Source organism: Mirounga angustirostris, unplaced genomic scaffold, assembly GCF_029215605.1.
Source record: "Mirounga angustirostris isolate CCGP_5_RB_7025 unplaced genomic scaffold, mMirAng1.0.hap1 SCAF_7, whole genome shotgun sequence".
Classification (NCBI taxonomy): Eukaryota; Metazoa; Chordata; class Mammalia; order Carnivora; family Phocidae; genus Mirounga; species Mirounga angustirostris.
The window spans coordinates 34,548,803-34,573,327 of NW_026991715.1; the positions used below are offsets into that span (position 1 = coordinate 34,548,803).

Sequence of the window (24,525 nt, forward strand, 5' to 3'; positions counted from 1 at the left end):
CTTCACGGTGTCTGCGCGGGACGCCGACGCGCAGGAGAACGCGCTGGTGTCCTACTCGCTGGTGGAGCGGCGCGTGGGCGAGCGAGCGCTGTCGAGCTACGTGTCGGTGCACGCGGAGAGCGGCAAGGTGTACGCGCTGCAGCCGCTGGACCACGAGGAGCTGGAGCTGCTGCAGTTCCAAGTGAGCGCGCGCGACGCGGGCGTGCCTCCCCTGGGCAGCAACGTGACGCTGCAGGTGTTCGTGCTGGACGAGAACGACAACGCGCCCGCGCTGCTGCCGCGGCCGGGGGCGGGCGGCGGCGCTGTGAGCGAGCTGGTGTCGCGGTCGGTGGGCGCGGGCCACGTGGTGGCGAAGGTGCGCGCGGTGGACGCCGACTCTGGCTACAACGCGTGGCTGTCGTACGAGCTGCGGCCGGCGGCGGGTGGCGCGCGCAGCCCGTTCCGCGTGGCGCTGTACACGGGCGAGATCAGCACGACGCGCACCCTGGACGAGGCGGACTCGCCGCGCCAGCGCCTGCTGGTGCTGGTGAAGGACCACGGCGAGCCGGCGCTCACGGCCACGGCCACTGTGTTGCTGTCGCTGGTGGAGAGCGGCCAGGCGCCCAAGGCGTCGTCGCGGGTGCTGGCGGGCGCCGCTGGCGCCGAGACGGCGCTGCTGGATGTCAACGTGTACCTGATCATCGCCATCTGCGCGGTGTCCAGCCTGTTGGTGCTCACGCTGCTGCTGTACACGGCGCTGCGCTGCTCGGCGCCGCCCGCGGAGGGCGCGTGCGCGCCTGGGAAGCCCACGCTGGTGTGCTCCAGCGCGGTGGGGAGCTGGTCGTACTCGCAGCAGAGGCGGCAGAGGGTGTGCTCCGGGGAGGGCCCGCCCCCGGCCCCGCCCCCGCCCGCGTCCAAGACCGACCTCATGGCCTTCAGCCCCAGCCTTCCTCCGTGTCCTGGATCTCTAAATGCGACGGAAGATCCACAAGCTTCTTTGGAGTCCTCTGGAAAGGTGGGTTGCTCAAATATTTTATTCATTTATGTATTTATTTTTGAAATGTGAGACATTCTTATTTTCAGACGGTGCTTTTAAATAGTTTTTACTCATTTATTCTAGAGATCTGCCAATATTTTCTTATTTATTATTCGGAAGTTGAATATTTTAAGTTTATACCTGCCTTTTGTATTTTGACTTCCAATTACAAATCATTAAAATCCATACATTGAGTAAATATTTATTGGGTGCTGAAATCAATTTCACTTAAAACCTGCCATGGGAATCATACTGAATTCCTAAAGCTGCGCTGCCACTGTACCTGGAAACTATTCAGTGAAAAACAACTTAATTGCTACACATTAAGTATACTTCAACACCAGTCTATCTGTAGTGCAATATAGCTTATAATGCATAGTATATCCTCAGTATTCAGTGTTTATGTTTTATTTTTAATGGTACTGTATGTAGACTTGAAGTTCATTTATAAATGTCCTAATCTATGAAATTAAGGATTTTGAGCTTTTAAAATGTTTTCTCATTTTTATTTTGGTAGTTTTGGTATCTCTGCCAGTGTGTACTATTCACTTTTTTTTTAGAAGAAAAACTTTATAATTATTTACATAATTTTATGCAGTAGCTCTTCATGATCTCCTTTATCAGCATGAAATATAGCATTATGTTCAAGTATAAGATTTTGCACTGTGAGGAAAGAGTCATAATTATGTTTAATAATGGAGAAATTTGAAAATCACTTAATTTTAAGGAGGTTGAAAATAATTACTTTAGTCCAAATTAATACGAGAAATTTGAAGAGAAAGCTGAATTGTTCTCTTAGAACATTTTCTACTGATTTGTGATCATAGCGTGCAATTTAGTTTATAGTTTCTCTAGTCATTTTTTTTTTAAAGATTTTATTTGTTTATTTGACAGAGAGACACAGCAAGAGAGGGAACACAAGCAGGGGGAGTGGGAGAGGGAGAAACAGGCTTCCTGTGAAGCAAGGAGCCCAATGTGGGGCTTCATCCCAGGACCCTGGGCAGAGGCTTAAGGACTGAGCCACCCAGGTGCCCCTCTCTAGTCATCTTAAACCAGGGTTGTGTTGGATAGAGTAGACTGTGAAATGCAAGACAATTAAATTGCAGGGTGCCAACACTATCCTATTCAATATTCCTTTCTGAGACTGGTTGTTACCTGATACCTATGATTTCCTTTTTGTTTATTTTGTTAAGTCCAGTGTTACCAACAAATAATAGTGCAACTAGTTTCCTGACTCTAGTTCTTAGCAATGCTTTTTGCTTTCTGTATACAAGCTGAATTTTTACTCTGTATGTACTTTACAAATAGCTTCCAATAAAACCTGAAATATCTATTCAAGTTTAGGAACACCAAAAAAGACAGTTGTGGCGGGAATTTAAGCATGGCATTGCCTTCTTTTGTTAATATTTCCCATGGCCAGTTTCCAATTCTCAGAGATTACAGATGATAAGTTAATGCAGAGTATTTCAACTTGTATATAGAATTCCTTTCTCTTATATCTGTCTTCTCATTTGGCCCTTTATGTCACTGTGTCCCCCTTGCAAAAAAGTCTTATCCAAAGGTATCTCTTCATCTGAGCAATTAATGAAACACAGAATTGTGTGTTTACCAATTTAGTCCTATTTATTTTACTTTGCTTTGGGCGGGCATGTTTAAAACATAAACATTCACCAAAAATTTAACACAACCAGTTACCATTTTATCCAGGAACATAATAATTTTTAAAGTCTTTGGAGAAGGAAATGCAGATAGAGGAGATGAGGTGAGATTTCAGGAGTAGTTGAGAGCTAGCAAAGACAGATTTTACCGGTTTTAGTCTGACATTGTCTTCCTCTGTCTCTGGTTTTTTTTTTTTTTTAAGATTTAAAGATTTAAGATTTATTTATTTATTTATTTGAGAGAGAGAGAGCGCGAGCACACAAGCAGGGGGAGTAGCAGAAGTTGTGGGAGAAGCAGGCTCCCTGCTCAGCCCAGGGACTCCATCCTAGGATCCTGGGATCATGACCTGAGCCGAAGGCAGATGCCAAACTGACTGAGCCCCCCAGGCACGCCCCTGTCTCTGTTTTAAGATAAATATTTTTAAAAACTTTATGGAAAGTTTCTTTCATTTAATTCAAAATTACGGAAATTTCAGAATGAAACCAGAAAATTTTCCAAATTAAGGATTTCTTTTAACATTCTTGCCCCCCCCCAAAATTAGTCAATTTCTTTTAAAACTGTGACATCTTAGGAGTGCCTGGGTAGCACAGTTGGTTGAATGTCTGGCTCTTGGTTTTGGCTGGGGATGTGATCTCATGGTTTCATGAGATTGAGCCCCACATCAGGCTCTAGTCAGCAGAGAGTTGGCTTGAGTTTCTCTCCCTCTGCCCCTCCTCCCACGTGCTCAGTCTCTCTCTCTCTGAAATAAATAAATAAATGTAAAAACAGTAACATTTTAATTTTATAATGATGTTTAATATAATCTTTATTAAATGGCATTAAAATGAGGCTAATCATGAGCACTCTATAGCTCTTGATGGCATAGTATTTGTTATAGTCTATTTTAAGATGAGTAACCAAGCCATAGCTTTATTGGTATACTATAGTTATTTAGCTATATGATAGCCTTGAAATTTGAGGGCTTAAAAACTATCTTTAGGGGCGCCTGGGTGGCTCAGTCGGTTGGGCGACTGCCTTCGGCTCAGGTCATGATCCTGGAGTCCCGGGATCGAGTCCTGCATCGGGCTCCCTGCTCGGCAGGGAGTCTGCTTCTCCCTCTGACCCTCCCCCTCTCATGCTCTCTCTCTCTCTCTCATTCTCTCTCTCAAATAAATAAATAAAATCTTTTTTTAAAAAAAACTATCTTTAATGTGTACTTAACTAATGAAGCAATTCCTTAAACCAAAAATGGAATGGACCTTCAGTAAGGCATATTCTCAAAGGGGCCAGATTATTTAAATCAGCAAACACAGGGAGTCATGTCTTAGTCATGTCTTTTTCTGAATTTAGTAACCCCCATGTGCTAAAAATTTGTTTGCTCCTCTTTATGCAAATGTCTTGAGTTTATGGCTTCCACAATTTAAAAAAGAATTACAAGTAGAACTATAAATTTTTTGCATAGATCTATAATCATTGAATCCTATCTTTAAAAGTGTTCCAAATGAAGACTGCCGCTCACTTTCACATATAACCTAAGATTGCCTTGGGTAGCCATTTACAATTTTTTTTCAAAAGAGAAATTTGGAATTTTCCCAGTGGCCGCCATCTTATCAGAAGGATTTCAGATATTGAATAGTTGGCTTCTTAACAGTCTTGAGAATGATTAAAATATTTTTCTCTTTTAATATAAGACTGATAAGCTTTATTGCAATTGATAACAGTTGCGATGCAAATTTCCACTTGGTTTTTGCATTTGAGATAAGAACAGGAAAATAAAATTGAGTAAATTAATTCAATTTAGAATGTTTTTATTTATTTTTATTTATTTTTTAAAAGATTTTATTTATTTATTTGAGAGAGAGAGAGAGAGCCCATGAGAGGGGGGAGGTTCAGAGGGAGAAGCAGACTCCCTGCTGAGCAGGGAGCCCAATGTGGGACTCGAGATCCCGGGACTCCAGGATCATGACCTGAGCTGAAGGCAGTCGCTCAACCAACTGAGCCACCCAGGCGTCCTAGAATGTTTTTATGCTCTAGTCTCTGTAAACCAATTCTGGAATAAAATGGGTATAAACAAACAGAAGATATAACTTGAATTCCTGATTCAGTGGGTTTTTGTTGGGGGGGGTTAGAAAGAAATTATTTTGCAAATAGGAATGGATATAATGCATATTTAAGTTGTCCTTCAGAATGGAAAGTACAATATTCACCCTGAACAGATACAGTAATTGAAAAAGCTCTAAAAGGAACCAAAGATAAATATACTTTGTATTTCTAGGAATCAGTACATGGTAAAAATCATTAATATCAAAGAAAATAAATCTTTGGATAAACTGGTATGTAACTTGCATATCAGCATTGATTAGAAACACCATTACGTTGAGGTGGTAACTTAGAGAACTTGAATCTTGAGTTATTCTCTTCACAGTTGAACTAAATGTTTAGAATAATTTAACATAGTATAATTATTAAGCAATAGAAATTGTAGTGTTAGCAATGGAATAAACTTAATAAGAGGCCATTCCCAAATGATCAATTTCTAAAAGTCTAAAAAACACAGCATCACTAGTAACCTACAAACATGGACTTTTCGTGTTCATATACATGATAATATAGTTAGTCCAGTAGTACGTTCTCTTAGATGTCTATATCCAAGGTAAAACTTTTCTTAGGATTCTAATTTGTAAGACAAAAACCACCTTTAAAGAGCTAGTGGTCACACACAAGGAATGTATAAAGAAAAAATTAAAAGCCTACAAAGTAAAACATGGACCAATATATGAAGGAATTATGAGAGAAGCAATAGAAATGAAAGAAATAGTATAAACACAAACGTACTTCCATTTCGAGCCACAGGATGTCGTTGTTCTCCAAGGAGAGGATGCTTTAAACAGAAGGAAATTACGGTAATTCACGGGCCAGAAAGAATCTCCACGGTTCCGGTGTTTTAAAGACTCTACACACCCATGTTGTTAAAATCAGTTGGGATCTCAGGAACAAAGACTTGAAAGGTCTAAAAGGACCACACCTTTCCGCTCTTGAAATGTTGATTTACTAACCAGAAGCAAAGCAGGATGTTAGCTTCAGGACCAGGTGGCCAGGGAACCAGGCACTTGCTGCTCTCGGTTCTGCTCCTTGCAGCGTGGGGGGCCGAGAGCGGCCAGGTCCATTACTCGGTCCCGGAGGAGGCCAAACACGGCACCTTCGTGGGCCGCATCGCCCAGGACTTGGGGCTGGAGCTGGCAGAGCTGGTGCCGCGCCTTTTCCGAGTGGCGTCCAAGGGTCCCGGGGATCTTCTGGAGGTAAATCTGCAGAATGGCATTTTATTTGTGAATTCTCGGATCGACCGGGAGGAGCTGTGTGGACGGAGCGCGGAGTGCAGCATCCACCTGGAGGTGATCGTGGACAGGCCGCTTCAGGTTTTCCATGTGGAGGTGGAGGTGAAGGACATTAACGATAATCCGCCTGTATTCCCAGCAACACAGAAAAATTTGTTTATTTCCGAAACAAGGGCTCTTGACTCTCATTTTTCACTAGAGGGCGCCTCTGATGCAGATATCGGGGCCAACGCTCTGCTCACTTACAAACTGAGCCCCAGTGAGTATTTCTCTTTGGAAGTACCCACCAACGACGATCAGGTAAAACCGCTTCAACTAGTACTAAAAAAACTCTTAGACAGGGAAGTCGCTTCAGAGCTTCTCTTGGTGCTCCAAGCAACTGATGGGGGCAAACCTGAGCTGACAGGTAACACAGAGTTACACATCACAGTGCTGGATGTAAATGACAACGCCCCAGTATTTGACAAAGCAGTCCATCGTGTAAAATTACTGGAGAATTCGAGAAACGGTACCCTGGTTATTAGACTTAACGCCTCGGATTTGGATGAAGGTTCAAACAGCCACATTCTTTATTCCTTTGCAACTGATGTCTCCTCTAATACAGAAGCCTTTTTCTGCATAGATTCAGCCAGTGGAGAAATAAAAGTAAACGGAAAAATAGATTTTGAAGAAACTAAATTATGGAAACTTCAAATAGAAGCAGTTGACAAAGGAAATCCCCCGATGTTTGGTCACTGCACAATCTTGGTAGAAATCTTGGACATTAATGATAATGCTCCGGAGTTGCTAGTGACGTCACTATCGTTGTCTGTTCCAGAGGATGCTACACTAGGGACTGTCATCGCCCTAATCAGTGTAACTGACCGTGACTCTGGTGCCAACGGGCAGGTGACCTGCACCCTGTCACCCCACGTTCCCTTCAAGCTGGTGTCCACCTTCAAGAATTACTATTCGCTGGTGCTGGACAGCGCCCTGGACCGAGAGAGCGTGGCGGACTATGCTCTAGTAGTGACCGCGCGTGACGCAGGCTCGCCTTCGCTCTCCGCCACGGCCAGCGTGTCCGTGGAAGTGGCGGACGTGAACGACAACGCGCCGGCATTCGCGCAGCCCGAGTACACGGTGTTCGTGAAGGAGAACAACCCGCCCGGCTGCCACATCTTCACGGTGTCTGCGCGGGACGCCGACGCGCAGGAGAACGCGCTGGTGTCCTACTCGCTGGTGGAGCGGCGCGTGGGCGAGCGAGCGCTGTCGAGCTACGTGTCGGTGCACGCGGAGAGCGGCAAGGTGTACGCGCTGCAGCCGCTGGACCACGAGGAGCTGGAGCTGCTGCAGTTCCAAGTGAGCGCGCGCGACGCGGGCGTGCCTCCCCTGGGCAGCAACGTGACGCTGCAGGTGTTCGTGCTGGACGAGAACGACAACGCGCCCGCGCTGCTGCCGCGGCCGGGGGCGGGCGGCGGCGCTGTGAGCGAGCTGGTGTCGCGGTCGGTGGGCGCGGGCCACGTGGTGGCGAAGGTGCGCGCGGTGGACGCCGACTCTGGCTACAACGCGTGGCTGTCGTACGAGCTGCGGCCGGCGGCGGGTGGCGCGCGCAGCCCGTTCCGCGTGGCGCTGTACACGGGCGAGATCAGCACGACGCGCACCCTGGACGAGGCGGACTCGCCGCGCCAGCGCCTGCTGGTGCTGGTGAAGGACCACGGCGAGCCGGCGCTCACGGCCACGGCCACTGTGTTGCTGTCGCTGGTGGAGAGCGGCCAGGCGCCCAAGGCGTCGTCGCGGGTGCTGGCGGGCGCCGCTGGCGCCGAGACGGCGCTGCTGGATGTCAACGTGTACCTGATCATCGCCATCTGCGCGGTGTCCAGCCTGTTGGTGCTCACGCTGCTGCTGTACACGGCGCTGCGCTGCTCGGCGCCGCCCGCGGAGGGCGCGTGCGCGCCTGGGAAGCCCACGCTGGTGTGCTCCAGCGCGGTGGGGAGCTGGTCGTACTCGCAGCAGAGGCGGCAGAGGGTGTGCTCCGGGGAGGGCCCGCCCCCGGCCCCGCCCCCGCCCGCGTCCAAGACCGACCTCATGGCCTTTAGCCCTAGTGTTCCCCCTTGTTCAAGTTCTGGAGATAGTGGAGAACAACAGGAGATTTTTGGGAATGATGTAAGTACAGTAATTCTGAATGTATTTAATGCCTGTTGATGTCAATCGCATAGTATGTTCAGCGACATTAGTATAAGTTTATTGTTTCTTTGTTTTGTTTTCTTGGGATGGTTTATTTTAAAACATACTGGAAGTCTAGCTATTTTTATTACGTTTCACTGAAGTCTTAATGAACACACCAGGAACCTTATTTAGTTGCTGAAAATAATAATAGTGGTAGTAATAGCAGTAATGAAATAGATGGCTAAAGCTGTCTGTAAATGAAGAAGGCTAAGTCATCCAGGCAAGGATCACTGATGGGAAATGGAGGATGTAGGCAAAGCTTAAATATAGTTCTCAATTTTGCAGCAAGTTCAATTTTTCTATTCATTTCCTTATTCTAATTGGTGTCCTCCCCTCATTGCGTTCATGTATTAAAAATTACCATAATAATGCCTAACTTCATAATTTAGTTATTTTGAGTTTGAAATGTGTTTGAATTCTTACCTTCCTATAAACTCTAAATTTATTTATTACTAATGGGCATGGGCTGAGGTGGCTTCCTTTTATAAAGAAGTTTGTTTCTTTATAATCAGTGGCATACTTCTTTGAGATACTGGGTGAAGTTTCAGCCTTACCTTTGGGGAGGACTTTACTTTTTTGTCTTTAATCCTCTCATGATTTCCTGCTTATTTTCTTCATAGTCTTCAGCTGCTTCAGATACACTACTTTTTTTTTTTTTACTTCCTAGTGTAATTTCAGTTTTGCTAATTGCCTGCTGAATCTATTGCTGCTCTCCTCCAAATGAATTCATTGATTTCCTTTTTTATTTGGAAGATTTATTTGATATTTGATCATATTTATGTTTCTTCCATTCATGGTACCCATTGTGAGTCTGTATGGAAATATTTTAGGGTAGGGTAGGAAAATTCACACTTCCCTGTGCTTTGAGTTTAAGAGAGAGTCTTCCTGGGGCACCTGGGTGGCTCAGTTGGTTAAGCGACTGCCTTCGGCTCAGGTCATGATCCTGGAGTCCGCATCGGGCTCCCTGCTCAGCGGGGAGTCTGCTTCTCCCTCTGACCCTCCCCACTCTCATGCTCTCTCTATCTCATTCTCTCTCTCAAATAAATAAATAAATAAATCTTAAAAAAAAAAAGAGAGAGTCTTCCTGTATATGCAGAAGCGTGGTACTGCTGCCTGTGTCCACCAAGCCACTAGGTCTTTGAAATGACATTGATTTAAATAGCTTAAGCATAACAACCATGAAATATCTGTAAAGTCACTTCCATTTGACAATGGTGTTGTTGATCACATTTCACAATTTGATATTGTATACTTTAGATACATTTGATGCAAAATCATGTGAATTGTTTTCTTTAAGGAGATCACAGAGAACTTGTATTTAGAGCTATAAGCATCTAAATCAATTGATGTGAAAGTTTATTTATTTATTTATTTATTTATTTATGCTCCAGTGTACAAGTTGTTGTGTGGAGAAATAAATTATATATGATATATTTACATGTGGAGGAGAACCATGTTATGGATAGGGTAAAGTTAATAAAAATGCTGAGGAAGCATTAGTCGCCATTTTCTACCCACAAAAAAGGGATGATTGCCATGAAGATGAACATTAGGAAATCTTCTGAAAAGGAAAAACCAGGCCCTAGTTTATCATACTGAAAATCTCTTCATCCATAGCTACAAAGTAGAATAAGAACAGTCACTAACTACAAATAAACCACTACTATTTGAACTGTTTGTTTATTAGAACATTGTGTGAAGGACTTAAAATACATAATTTAATCCTTATAACAACTTATAAAACACATGTGACTATCCAAATTTTAATGATGGACTAAGGGCGCCTGGGTGGCTCAGTCGTTAAGCGTCTGCCTTTGGCTCAGGTCATGATCCCAGGGTCCTGGGATCGAGTCCCACATCGGGCTCCTTGCTCAGTACAGAGCCTGCCTCTCCCTCTGCCTGCCTCTCCCTCTGCCTGCCTGCCACTCCCCCTGCTTATGCTCTCTCTCACTCTCTCTGTGTCAAATAAATAAATAAAATCTTTTAAAAAAAATGATGAACTAAGAGATGGTAAGATATTTTTCTAGCTTGTCTACTGCCATCCAGCTAGTACATGGTAAAAATGATACTCAAATGTATATCTTTTAGATTCTAGAGCCATTCTTTTATTCACTGTAGAGTTTTCTACAGTAAATTTTTTCTCTAATCAGGCATAGTTATGGCTAGGAAAATCAAGCCCAAAGTATATAGAGGTGAATCCTTCTTTCTGTTTTGCTTAAGAAAAAAACCATGATTATCTTCATAGTTAATTTTGTACAATGCCATAATTGAGATTTTTTATGTTAAGTGATTTTTTTTCTCAGAAGAGTTCATGAGCGTCATTATCATTTGTTGCAATGCCACATTGAGATAGGTCTTTACATCATTCAATGTAATGTAGGTAATGTAGGTAATGAAGAGTTGCCATTGTAGGGATTAGGTATCCGTTGTTTGGAAGTAATCTAAGTTAAGAAGAATCATTTAATATATGGGAAAACCCAGAAGACTGTGGTCTGCAATGTTCTAGCAGAACACCAAAGCCAAATGATAGATATGCAAATGACCCTGTCCTTTTTATGTTGTGAATAAGGATAATGTTTTGGACAAATGTAAGTGGTAATATGATTATTTCCAGGATCCTGGATATCAGCAAAGGATTCAATAAGTGTTTCCAAAATTGCATATTTCAATAACAGCTTAAAAGGTGTATATTTCCCATGAAAATGTTTTTTTAAAAGATTTTATTTATTTATTTGTCAGAGAGAGAGACAGCACGCAAAAGCAGGGGGAGCGACAGGCAGAGGGAGAAGCAGGCTCCCTGATGAGCAAGGAGCCTGATGTGGGACTTGATTCCAGGACCCTGGGATCATGACCTAAGCCAAAGGCAGATGCTTAACCAACTGAACCACCCAGGTGTCCCTCCCATGAAAATCTTTGAATGTGTGTTGGTATTTCAGAATTCAGTCTTTTTGTGTCTGTGAGATTTGTGCTGACTGAAGAAATGATCTGTGATGAAATAACTGTGTATACTTCAATAAGCCATGAGAGCGAAGAGTGAACATCAATGAGTATATCCTATAATTTTGTTAATACAGTGTTAGATAGTATTTCTAATCTATTTATCTTGAAGAACCTCCTGGGTTTCCAAGAATGGTTTCAAGATTTGTTTCTCTGTTTTATGTTTTCAATAATAATATTACTAGACCTGTTATGCTGTATTAGGGGATGATGAGGACTAATAGAGTATTAAACCAAGCACTCTAATATATGACCAGCAGGAAATACAGTAGAAACTTAAGATTAACCAGATTGGGATACCTGGGTGGCTGAGTCTGTTGAGTGTCTAACTCTTGGTTTCATCTGGGGTTGTGATCCCATGGTTATGGGATCCAGCCCCTCATGGGGCCTCTCATGGAGCCTCTGGTGGAACCCCACTTTGGGATTCGTGCTCAGCGGGGAGTTTGCTTGAGATTCTCTGCCTCTGTCCCTCCCTCTGCGTGCTCTCTCTCTCTCAAATAAATAAATAAATCTTAAAGAAAGACTAACCAGATTGGTTTAGTAAAGGTCAGGCACAAAGTTCTTCAGTTTTCAATCAATTTTACAAAATCAATGTTCATAATAATATTGATGTGAACTTCTTGGCATTAGCTTATTGCCAGATCTCAAGCTTATCCCCCAAAATGAGTTCAAAGATAGCATAATCTCTTTTATATGGATTAGTTGAGATGGTGATATCTAAAATATTATACCGAAAAAGCAAAAGATGGATCATTGGCTTATACAATATATTATGATTATGATACAATATATCAAACTCTTTTGTGACTTGATGTTCATCCAGTGTCCTTTCATATACTCAAAAAAACCCATATTACTGGAAAGTAATTGCTAAATTAACATCTGTCTACCTTGGGTAAACTTTCTGATGTTCATCTCTCTATGTTTGAGGATTCCATATTGTGTGTACCATCTCAATCCCCAATGTCTATAATGAAGTGGTTGGAGATCTCTTGCTTCCTTTTTCTCTAAAATAAATCTAACAGGCTTCAGATAGTAGGTTAAGTCTACTGTTAATATAGTCTAATGTTATATTTTGATTAGAGGCCCTTATAACTGATTGTTTCACAGATGCATAAGATAATTCCATGTTATAAAAAGTGACAAGCCTGCTTGCTTTATTAGTTTTTTAAGAAAGAATTTTGCATTTGCTAAGAGTCCTAGCAGGATGATAATATGGGGAAGAGTAAATTTGAAAAAAACGAAACAAGTCTGAAATTAGCAATAGTATGTGTATATTCTAGATAAAGAAAAATACTAACATACAAATAAGTATACTAGTAATTTTTTCATGGACCATTTCAATATTTTTAATTTGGAGATGAATCATCAATCATACAACAAAATACTCAAGCTAGAGTGATATTTATTCTAAATCACTTTCTACTTTAAACTTCCATTAGATCCTCTTTTCACACCCTTAAATCCAAGGCTATATGAAAAGACAAAGACATATAACCAAGTTACATCTTCAGGCAATGATAACTCATATCAACAATTCCCATTTTCTCCTGGTATTTTATGAAATTGAATTTACACAAACATTAAAGTCACTTGCCATTTGGTTGAATTAAGAATTATATGTGTGTGTGTGTGTGTGTTTAACCAGTAGTATGCATTTAGAGGAGGTATAATTAGAAATCCTTTCTCTTGTTTTGGATGAATTTATGATCTCAAACCCAGAATTCTTTCAACAAGAAACAGGTCATTCAACCATTTATTGAGTGCCCACTGTGTGCTGGGAGCTCTGCTATGTGCTAGTCTACCTCATGTCACACCTACAATGCTACAACAGCTCCCTGCTTGTCTCCTGGCTCCTGGTCTTCTCCCCTTCAATCCACTTTGCATACTTGGCCAGTCTCAGCTCTTCTTAAGTCTTACCTTACTCTTTTGGTCCAGCATATCCAGTGGCTCCCCAGTGCCCCCAAGATCAAGTCCAGTTCTTTAATGTGATGGTTAAGCCTTCCATGCTCAAGCTATGCCCTCTCTAATGAAATTTCCTATCAACGGTATTGTCTCTTTGTCTGGTCCCCTCCTGTGCCTGGTACTCAGAGATGCTTAATAAGCATTTATTAAGTGAATGAAGGAAAAAAAAAAGTCAGCTATTTTCATGAATATATCTTGACAGATACACAAAAACCAATGTTAGTGACTTAGAAATACCAATATGGCATACGTATTTTCATGGTGACATTTATTTATTTCATTGAATTATAATAAAATTTATTTTATAATTGAAAGACACCTTCTTCCATATCACTGACACCATCACATAGTGTCATTTTGATACCTCATATTGTACTGTTAGCAGTGTAACTTCCCTGATAAATCATGTGTGTCAAATATAAATTTCATCGACATCCATAGACTTCCATTGTGAATTCTGTTTTAAACACTAAATTTGAAAACATATTTTTGTTTTTCAATGGATATAAGATTGCTTGTAACAAAAATGCAATTAAATGTAAATAACAAAAAAGAATTGGAACTAAAGAAAATAGATATGAATAGAAGGCAAGTACATAGAGATAAGAACACAACATACAGAACTTAAAGACTAAAGAGTTGTTATTAAAACCTCAAGTTTGTCTTTGAGTTTCCTAGCAGCCAAAGTAACAAAAGAGATTAGAAATAAAACAATTCAGGGTGCCTGGGTGGCTCAGTCGGTTAAGCGTTTGCCTTTGGCTCAGGTCATGATCCCAGGGTCCTGGGATGGAGCCCCACATTGGGCTACCTGCTCTGTGGGGAGCCTGCTTCTCCCTCTCCTCCCTGCTTGTGCTCTCTCTCTCTGTCTGTCTCTCAAATAAAGAAATAAAATCTTTAAAAAATAAAGGTGACCTGATACATATTGGGCTCTCAATTAAAAAAAAAAAACAATTCAAATTTGATAACATTTTAATATGAGAAGTAATATCTTTAGGAAATGTTTAACCCTAGTTTTTCATAAGGCTACCTGTAGAGCCAAACTCTGTGTATATTATGTAGATAAATAAAAGAACAATTGTATAACTCTAAATCAAATATAGGAACAAAAATTTCAATTTTATATTAAGAATAAAATGTCATTTTCCACATACCATTGCTTTCAATATGACTTATACTACAAATGTTTCCTCAATGAGCACTTTGGAAATAATATTTTGAGGATAAAATAAAAGGACACTTGAAGTTAATTATATTTTTCTCTTTAAGTAAAATTCTGTAGTGTACGATGTAGTGTAAGTACTCACTATTCAGGCGCAAGGTGTCGCTCTTTACTTGGTGGAAATAGCTGTTTCAAGGGTTGGTCTGAACAGCCAGGAACGCCCCATACAAAACGACTCCATCATGCCGAATGTTACTGTTAAAGGATTCTTTGAAACTTCTCAAAAATTCAGCTAGATTTTTAACCCCAAACTGGAGTCTCTGGTACTGTAAGTGTAAAAGAACCGTATTTTGGAAGTCAGTGTCGTATGCGATGCTCGGCTCTCAAAGAAGGGGATTGGGCACTCGGCGTCTGCTGCTGTCGCTTCTCCTCCTTGCAGTCTGGGAGGCCGGGAGTGGTCAGGTCCACTACTCGGTCGCCGAGGAGTCCAAACACGGCACCTTCGTGGGCCGCATCGCCCAGGACTTGGGGCTGGAGCTGGCAGAGCTGGTGCCGCGCCTGTTCCGGGTGGCGTCCAAAGGCCGCGGGGACCTTCTGGAGGTAAATCTGCAGAATGGCATTTTGTTTGTGAATTCTCGGATCGACCGGGAGGAGCTGTGCGGGCAGAGCGCAGAGTGCGGCATCCACCTGGAGGTGATCGTGGACAGGCCGCTGCAGGTTTTCCATGTGGAAGTGGAAGTAAAGGATATTAATGACAATCCACCAGTGTTCTCTCTCAGAGAACAAAAGCTGCTGATTTCTGAATCTAAGCAACCCAACTCTCATTTTCCTCTAGAGGGAGCTTCTGATGCGGATATAGGAGAGAATGCTCTATTAACCTACAGACTAAGTCAAAATGAGTATTTTTCTTTAGAATTACCAACACATAGTAAGCAGACTAAAAGACTGTCGCTTACATTAAAAAAATATCTGGATCGAGAGAAAACTCCAGAGCTTAATTTGCTACTGACTGCTGCAGACGGGGGAAAACCAGAGCTCACTGGCACCCTTCAGCTTTTCGTCCAAGTCTTGGATATTAACGACAATGATCCGGAATTTGAGCAATCAGAATACAAGGTGAGATTGATGGAAAATGCAGCTAAAGAAACTTTTGTGATAAAGCTAAACGCCACAGATCGAGATGAAGGAGACAATGGGGAGGTAACCTATTCCTTGATGTCAATTAAGCCCAATGGAAAGCTCTTATTTACACTAGATGAAAATAACGGAGAAGTGAGGGTCAATGGAATTTTAGATTATGAGGAAAACAAGTTTTATGAAATTGAAGTACAGGCCACAGATAAAGGGAATCCCCCAATGGCCGGTCACTGTACAGTCTGGGTAGAAATATTAGACGCCAATGATAATGCCCCTGAAGTCACCGTGACTTCTCTGTCTCTACCAGTACGAGAGGACACTCAGCCTAGCACTGTCATTGCGCTGATCAGCGTATCCGACCGTGACTCTGGTGCCAACGGGCAGGTGACCTGCACCCTGTCACCCCACGTTCCCTTCAAGCTGGTGTCCACCTTCAAGAATTACTATTCGCTGGTGCTGGACAGCGCCCTGGACCGAGAGAGCGTGGCGAACTATGCTCTAGTAGTGACCGCGCGTGACGCAGGCTCGCCTTCGCTCTCCGCCACGGCCAGCGTGTCCGTGGAAGTGGCGGACGTGAACGACAACGCGCCGGCATTCGCGCAGCCCGAGTACACGGTGTTCGTGAAGGAGAACAACCCGCCCGGCTGCCACATCTTCACGGTGTCTGCGCGGGACGCCGACGCGCAGGAGAACGCGCTGGTGTCCTACTCGCTGGTGGAGCGGCGCGTGGGCGAGCGAGCGCTGTCGAGCTACGTGTCGGTGCACGCGGAGAGCGGCAAGGTGTACGCGCTGCAGCCGCTGGACCACGAGGAGCTGGAGCTGCTGCAGTTCCAAGTGAGCGCGCGCGACGCGGGCGTGCCTCCCCTGGGCAGCAACGTGACGCTGCAGGTGTTCGTGCTGGACGAGAACGACAACGCGCCCGCGCTGCTGCCGCGGCCGGGGGCGGGCGGCGGCGCTGTGAGCGAGCTGGTGTCGCGGTCGGTGGGCGCGGGCCACGTGGTGGCGAAGGTGCGCGCGGTGGACGCCGACTCTGGCTACAACGCGTGGCTGTCGTACGAGCTGCGGCCGGCGGCGGGTGGCGCGCGCAGCCCGTTCCGCGTGGCGCTGTACACGGGCGAGATCAGCACGACGCGCACCCTGGACGAGGCGGACTCGCCGCGCCAGCGCCTGCTGGTGCTGGTGAAGGACCACGGCGAGCCGGCGCTCGCGGCCACGGCCACTGTGTTGCTGTCGCTGGTGGAGAGCGGCCAGGCGCCCAAGGCGTCGTCGCGGGTGCTGGCGGGCGCCGCTGGCGCCGAGACGGCGCTGCTGGATGTCAACGTGTACCTGATCATCGCCATCTGCGCGGTGTCCAGCCTGTTGGTGCTCACGCTGCTGCTGTACACGGCGCTGCGCTGCTCGGCGCCGCCCGCGGAGGGCGCGTGCGCGCCTGGGAAGCCCACGCTGGTGTGCTCCAGCGCGGTGGGGAGCTGGTCGTACTCGCAGCAGAGGCGGCAGAGGGTGTGCTCCGGGGAGGGCCCGCCCCCGGCCCCGCCCCCGCCCGCGTCCAAGACCGACCTCATGGCCTTCAGCCCCAGCCTTCCTCCGTGTCTGGATAGAGAAGTTGGAGGGAAAATGCAGGAGGCAGGATCAAATCACCCTGGGCAGGTGAGTTCTATAGATTACTCTTCTTTTAAAGTCTATGTTAAATTTTTAAAAATCCTCTTTATTTCATAGAAAAATTTAATGAATACTCTGTATTTTGAGTATTAAGTTTTAAACGAGTATGTTTTCGAGAACAATTTCTGTTAATGAAATGCCAACTGATAAAAATCCAATTTTAATAATGAGATAAATCAGGTTTTTTAGCCAATAAATGTCCTATGTCTCCAAACGTTTTGGTAGAAAATGTTAAAGGAAGCTATAAGAATGACTCTCCTGTCAGCACTTTATTAGATATAATTTCTAAGTTTCAGTGATGTAGCTAGACCACTTATTTCATCTCTAATCCTCACTACTATAGATAATTACTGCGGTTATTTCCATTTTTTCGTCCTCTTTGTCTTTTAACACAGCCTTTTGCTTTAATATTTTCACATTATTAGATCTCTTGACTTTTCTCGCTTCAGGCTTGTATCAAAGATTCAACACTCTCTTCATTAAGTCTGAAAAGATTTAACTTTCTCTGTAGTGTTAAACATGGATCGTACATTTCCTTTCCATTAAATAATCTTTAGTTTTGCCTCAACTGATAAGATAAAACCTGTTTTCATATTATTTGCAGTTAAAAATTCAGTCTTGCATTATTGTGTGGTGGTTTCATTGAAATAATAGAACTTAAAAGTTCTGTCGATTTATTTTATTGCATGTAATGGGTACAGATTTATCTACAATATAGTCAAACAGAACTCCCAGATTTATGCTTACAAAGTTTACTAGGCATATAAAGTTATTCAAAGCACTCAACCAATCTTCAAACTTGCTGAAGACATGCATATAGGCTTATAATATCTGCAACATATGCTGGTTGGCAGTCTGCCCTATGTTAAGTCTATTAAAGTGAAGTGAAAATTATCATTTTCGCTCATCTGGCAACTTTAAATTTCCTGTCTTTAAATGCTTTATCTCTAGTGTTTGTGAAATTTTCTTCTCATGTGCTATAATCACATCAGATGATTCTACCAAAGTTCATTTACCCTTAGGTCATTCTAATTCAGTGATCCTTAGCTATATGTAGGATGGCAGAGTCACTGATTTCTTTGAGAATTTGATGAAATTCATATGTGGCTATGCTCCCCTTTAGCCTTAGGGGTTAAAATTTCTTTATTCTATAATAGGCAACCAAATTAAAACACAAAATGTTTCTGACTTAAAAGATTAAGCCATAGTATCATTTATGAAACTGTAAATGTATAAATGTGAATGTTAGGTAGGGCAGACATTATTATAAATCTCCAAATGAAGTTCTTAGAATGACTTAATGTCATCTAAATTTAATAAACAAAGATATTGGAATATTTTAAGTACACATTAAATTTTTGCAAATTATTACTTTTACAGTACATAAGTAGTTGATGCACATTTTTAGATAATTACAAATTATATGGGCTATTTTCTACAAATTTTGTGTCTTTTATACTTATTCTTAATTTCAGGATTACTTTCAATGGTGTAAAATTATAATTTCAATATAATTTCCATCTTCTAGTTCAATTGTTTAAGTATTAAGGTAATTTTAGATGTTCCTATCTCTTTAGGAATTTTATGTCTAACAGTGTATGAGGACTACATAACACACGACTTTTTCAATAAAGTTTCTTAGCAATCATTGTACATTGACTGTTTTTGAAAATGGAAGATAGAAAACGAAGCATGGTAGTGATATTAGATAATTTAAATAGTCCAGTAGCATCAAAATTCAAACGTTTTTTTGATTACTTAAGAGCCAGTTTTATAGTTGACTTAAGTTATCTCTTACTTGTAGAACGATTATTGATTATTATTTCCTGGTTCTATAAAGATTTCTTATCTCACTTCCCTTCATTATATGTAAAAGGAATGGTGACAAATTGTTGGCTTAAAGATTTTGACTTGAATTTTAATGAGCTTATAAACTCTGTATTAAAATTTTCACAATTAGCTGTGGGATCTTATCTGTGTTTTGTTTTCCCTTAAAGCTGATCTTGAATTACCTAATAAAATTATGAAAAGTTCTTTGATTATCCCTTGCATCATAGTCACCATTCTGATTTCCTGAAGAGGAGCAGATTTTGAATGACTACTAACTGGCCTGAAAGGAACATTTAAAGGGAAACCAAAAGTTCATTATGAAGTTTATATTCTTTTGATTTTAGTCAGAGAGACTGGGCTCCAAAACATCTCACAGATCTTTTTCATATTATGGCTCCACAGCCACTTTAGAATATTGTGAAATTTGGAGGCTTGGTTCAATATTTTACATGAAAATGCTTTCCTCCTGCTATAGTGAAACCTTACAGGATCTGTACCCAAGCCTCATTTTAATATGTTATGGGAATAAGAGCAGTTGTATGAAAAGTCATCACATTTGAGCATCAAGGAACCAAAAACAACGACATGTTCCATATTTATGATGAATTTTTATATCCAACAGAAGTATGAATAAAATAATTTATATGGATGAAATACTCAGTTAATAGAACTACTTTAGGGTTTTTTTTCTTTACTAAGTGCAGGAATTCTTGGGTTTCTCCTAAAGTCCTACAATGAAGTGCTTGTGAAGGATAAAAGTCATTACAAGTGTGCATTGTAAGCAAAATAAGGTTGAAGGTGATGTATATTATTCTTTATTTTATTCTCCATGATAGGCAATATTCTGGCATTCTGTATTTCAGTGATTATTTTATGATGGACTTTGAAGCAGAATATTTTAAAAACCTAAGTATAATAGAAATGACTGCTTTGTTACTAATATCATATACATTAAAAAATAGGCATTTACAAACAATTCATGAAAATATCCAAAAGTCAAAAAATTTTATTTAAGTGTCCCGGGAAATGGCTAAACCAAAAAGAACCTCCGAATCTTTCTTGTACTTACATAATCAGTCACATGATGTCGCTGTACACTCAAAAGGTGAAAAGTAAAAATTTTGCCTCCGCGCCCAGAGTTCATCCATTGGCTGAGTAAGATCGACTCCATGTTGACCGGAAGGCTGGGTAAATTTTACTGTATATATACCTACAGAAAGGGAGACTGATTATAAAGATTTTCAGGTGAGCGATCCCTTAAATCCACCTCAGAGATCTTGTTAACTACAATGGTGTTTTCCTGGAGAGGAGGCCCAGGAGCCTCGCGACTGCTGCTGTCGCTTCTGCTCCTTGCAGCTGGGGAGTCCGGGAGCTGCCAGGTCCACTACTCGGTCCCGGAGGAGGCCAAACACGGCACCTTCGTGGGCCGCATCGCCCAGGACTTGGGGCTGGAGCTGGGGGAGCTGGTGCCACGCCTGTTCCGGGTGGCGTCCAAAGGCCGCCGGGACCTTTTGGAGGTAAATCTGCAGAATGGCATTTTGTTTGTGAATTCTCGGATCGACCGGGAGGAGCTGTGCGGGCGGAGCGCGGAGTGCAGCATCCACCTGGAGGTGATCGTGGACAGGCCGCTGCAGGTTTTCCACGTGGAGGTGGAGGTGAAGGACATTAACGATAACCCACCAGTGTTCAGAGAAGAAGAACAAAAGGTACTGATTTCTGAATCTGCGCCGCTGGATTCTCATTTTCCTCTAGAGGGCGCTTCCGATGCGGATATAGGCGTCAACTCTCTTCTGACCTATCGGTTAGGTCTAAATGAGTATTTTACTCTTAAAATAATAACGAAAAACGATAAAAGTAAATTGCCTGAACTAGTTTTACGGAAGTCATTGGATAGAGAGGAAACTCCAGAACTTAATATATTGCTGACCTCCCAGGATGGCGGTAAACCCGAGCTAACAGGATCTGTTCAGATTAAAATAAGCATTCTGGATGTGAATGACAACGCTCCGGAGTTTGATAAGCCTGGCTATAAAGTAGTGCTGTTTGAAAATGTCCCAAACGGTACAAGAGTGATACAGCTAAACGCTTCTGATCTAGACGAAGGGGTGAATAGAGAAATTTCCTATGGAATCAGACTGATTTTGCCAGTGAGTGAGAAATGCATGTTTTCAATAAATCCAGAAACAGGTGAAATCAGAATTTACGGGAAATTGGATTTTGAAGAGAATATTGAGTATGAAATTCAGGTTAACGCCATTGATAAAGGGATTCCTTCCATGGCAGGTCACTGTACAGTCCTAGTCGAAGTTCTGGATCTGAATGACAATACCCCTGAGGTAATGATCACTTCGCTGTCGCTACCCGTGAGAGAGGATGCTCAGGTGGGCACTGTCATCGCCCTGATCAGCGTGTCCGACCGTGACTCCGGCGCCAACGGGCAGGTGACCTGCTCACTAACACCCCATGTCCCCTTCAAGCTGGTGTCCACCTTCAAGAACTACTATTCTCTGGTGCTGGACAGCGCCCTGGACCGAGAGAGCGTGGCGGACTATGCTCTGGTGGTGACCGCACGCGACGCAGGCTCGCCTTCGCTCTCCGCCACGGCCAGCGTGTCCGTGGAAGTGGCGGACGTGAACGACAACGCGCCGGCATTCGCGCAGCCCGAGTACACGGTGTTCGTGAAGGAGAACAACCCGCCCGGCTGCCACATCTTCACGGTGTCTGCGCGGGACGCCGACGCGCAGGAGAACGCGCTGGTGTCCTACTCGCTGGTGGAGCGGCGCGTGGGCGAGCGAGCGCTGTCGAGCTACGTGTCGGTGCACGCGGAGAGCGGCAAGGTGTACGCGCTGCAGCCGCTGGACCACGAGGAGCTGGAGCTGCTGCAGTTCCAAGTGAGCGCGCGCGACGCGGGCGTGCCTCCCCTGGGCAGCAACGTGACGCTGCAGGTGTTCGTGCTGGACGAGAACGACAACGCGCCCGCGCTGCTGCCGCGGCCGGGGGCGGGCGGCGGCGCTGTGAGCGAGCTGGTGTCGCGGTCGGTGGGCGCGGGCCACGTGGTGGCGAAGGTGCGCGCGGTGGACGCCGACTCTGGCTACAACGCGTGGCTGTCGTACGAGCTGCGGCCGGCGGCGGGTGGCGCGCGCAGCCCGTTCCGCGTGGCGCTGTACACGGGCGAGATCAGCACGACGCGCACCCTGGACGAGGCGGACTCGCCGCGCCAGCGCCTGCTGGTGCTGGTGAAGGACCACGGCGAGCCGGCGCTCACGGCCACGGCCACTGTGTTGCTGTCGCTGGTGGAGAGCGGCCAGGCGCCCAAGGCGTCGTCGCGGGTGCTGGCGGGCGCCGCTGGCGCCGAGACGGCGCTGCTGGATGTCAACGTGTACCTGATCATCGCCATCTGCGCGGTGTCCAGCCTGTTGGTGCTCACGCTGCTGCTGTACACGGCGCTGCGCTGCTCGGCGCCGCCCGCGGAGGGCGCGTGCGCGCCTGGGAAGCCCACGCTGGTGTGCTCCAGCGCGGTGGGGAGCTGGTCGTACTCGCAGCAGAGGCGGCAGAGGGTGTGCTCCGGGGAGGGCCCGCCCCCGGCCCCGCCCCCGCCCCCGCCCAAGACCGACCTCATGGCCTTCAGTCCTTGTCTTCCACAGTCAGGAGAAGATTGTTCAAACCCTTCCAGTGAAGTAAGTCATTGATATAATTTAAGTATATTTGTTTCCTTTATTAACTTTTTGTTAGGGTATAAATACATCTTCTCTTTTTTCTTCATATTATCTTATAACCAGGGAACATCTTCTGTGGTATGATCATTCTCAGTCATTTTGCACTTTTTGTGTATTTCATCTTCATTTAAAACTTTCATTTGAAAGTTCACTTGAAGTTTCATGTATTAGTGAGATATATAGATGAAATAGTGGTTTTGGATCACCACACTTTAAACTTTCTTATTCTATCATTTTTCCTATATTAATTATTAGCCTTGAAAAATATTAGTACAAAAGAGTAAAAACTGCATAGGTGTTTGATAACTCTTAAGTGTAAGTTTGAACTTAATTTTATGATCAGAGAATATTTGCAAGATTAGTACAAATAGTTTTCAGATACCATTAACTGGATTCCTTTACCGTTCCATATAAGCTTATAAAATATCCTCCTGATCACCATTTTAATTTCAGCACAATAACCTTCAGATATTATAACAATAATAAAAATTATGTTGTTAATTCTTTATTTTTTATTCTTATGTTAATCCCCATACATTACATCATTAGTTTTAGATGAAGTGCTCCATGATTCATTGTTTGTGCACAACACCCAGTGCTCCATGCAGAATGTGCCCTCCTCAATACCCACCACCAGGCTAACCCATCCTCCCACCCCCCTCCCCTCTAGAACCCTCGGTTTGTTTTTCAGAGTCCATCGTCTCTCATGGTTCGTCTACCCCTCCGATTTCCCCCGCTTCATTCTTCCCCTCCCGCTACCTTCTTCTTCTTCTTCTTCTTTTTTTTCTTAACATATATTGCATTATTTGTTTCAGAGGTACAGATCTGAGATTCAACAGTCTTGCACAATTCACAGCGCTTACCAGAGCACATACCCTCCCCAGTGTCTATCACCCAGTCACCCCATCCCTCCCACCCCACCCCCCACTCCAACAACTATGTTGTTAATTCTAAGGAATAATTTTGTTATTGTTCACACAGAGTGCCTTCTTTCTTTTAAGTGAGATTGGCTGCTTACTGTACTATCCTTCTTTACATGAAATATAATAAAGTAATTTCATATTTAAAATGTTATAATATGCACCTGAATCAGGATGCATCTTGTAATTGATGGTTTATAATAATTTTGTTGGCTGTTTTTCTTTCCTGGTAGCACATAAGTAATGGTGCATCTTAGAATTAATGACTTCTTTTGAATTCAATAAAATATAGTAATACTTACTGAACCATTATTTTCTAGGACCTGTGTTAAGATCTTTAATTGCAGCATCTCATCTAGTTATCAAATCAGCCCTGGGGCTCCTAGCTGGCTCAGTGGGTGGAGTATGTGACTCTTGATCTCAGGGTCCTGAGTTGGAGCCCCACCTTGGGTGTAGAGATTACTTAAAAATAAAACCTTAAAAAAAAACACAGCCCAATGGTGCGAGTACAGTATTTATCACAGTCACTTTGCCGATGAGAAACCTGAAGCTTAAGACAAAAATATGTAGTGAGAAGTAGCCCAAACTCAGTTTTAGAGGATCCCAAATCCATCATGGCACAGTACTGCTCTGACACTGTTATCAGTTGAATCTTTTATTTATTTTTAAAGATTTATTTATTTATTTGAGAGAGAGGGAGAGTGCACATGCACAAGTGGGGGGAGGGGCAGAGGGAGAGAATCTCAAGCAGACTCTCCTCTGAGCCCGGAACCCAATGAGGGGGCTCAGTCCTGCGACCCATGAGATCATGACTTGAGTGGAAACCGAGTCAGACACTTAACTGACTGAGCCACCCAGATGCCCCCAGTTGAGTCTTTTAAAGTGCATTTAGTATATTTTATATCTTGTAATTTTTTTCCACAAAAATACCCAGAGGCTTCTCTGACTA

The 24,525-nt window shown here is 43.7% G+C and overlaps 3 protein-coding genes across 3 annotated transcripts; all 3 read left to right on the forward strand.

The window, feature by feature from the left end:
• Positions 1-4,537: 4,537 nt before the first annotated feature.
• Positions 4,538-10,252, forward strand: LOC135365355 (protocadherin alpha-10-like). The gene has a single exon (XM_064596002.1). It carries the CDS (start codon positions 5,725-5,727, stop codon positions 8,167-8,169), a length of 2,445 nt encoding a protein of 814 aa, XP_064452072.1. The 5' UTR covers positions 4,538-5,724; the 3' UTR covers positions 8,170-10,252.
• An 815-nt stretch (positions 10,253-11,067) lies between these two features.
• On the forward strand, positions 11,068-17,168 carry LOC123841016 (protocadherin alpha-11-like). Its single transcript, XM_045870716.3, has one exon. The coding sequence runs from the start codon at positions 14,564-14,566 to the stop codon at positions 17,165-17,167; it is 2,604 nt and encodes an 867-aa protein (XP_045726672.2). The 5' UTR covers positions 11,068-14,563; the 3' UTR covers position 17,168.
• A 1,443-nt stretch (positions 17,169-18,611) lies between these two features.
• On the forward strand, positions 18,612-23,216 carry LOC123842243 (protocadherin alpha-12-like). Its single transcript, XM_045871622.2, has one exon. It carries the CDS (start codon positions 20,230-20,232, stop codon positions 22,627-22,629), a length of 2,400 nt encoding a protein of 799 aa, XP_045727578.2. The 5' UTR covers positions 18,612-20,229; the 3' UTR covers positions 22,630-23,216.
• The last annotated feature ends 1,309 nt before the right edge of the window (positions 23,217-24,525 follow it).

Excerpts from the sequence above, each read along its gene's own strand:
- LOC135365355 (XM_064596002.1), top strand. The coding sequence starts at position 5,725 with ATGTTAGCTTCAGGACCAGGTGGCCAGGGAACCAGGCACTTGCTGCTC.
- LOC123842243 (XM_045871622.2), top strand. The coding sequence starts at position 20,230 with ATGGTGTTTTCCTGGAGAGGAGGCCCAGGAGCCTCGCGACTGCTGCTG.
- LOC123841016 (XM_045870716.3), top strand. The coding sequence starts at position 14,564 with ATGTTACTGTTAAAGGATTCTTTGAAACTTCTCAAAAATTCAGCTAGA.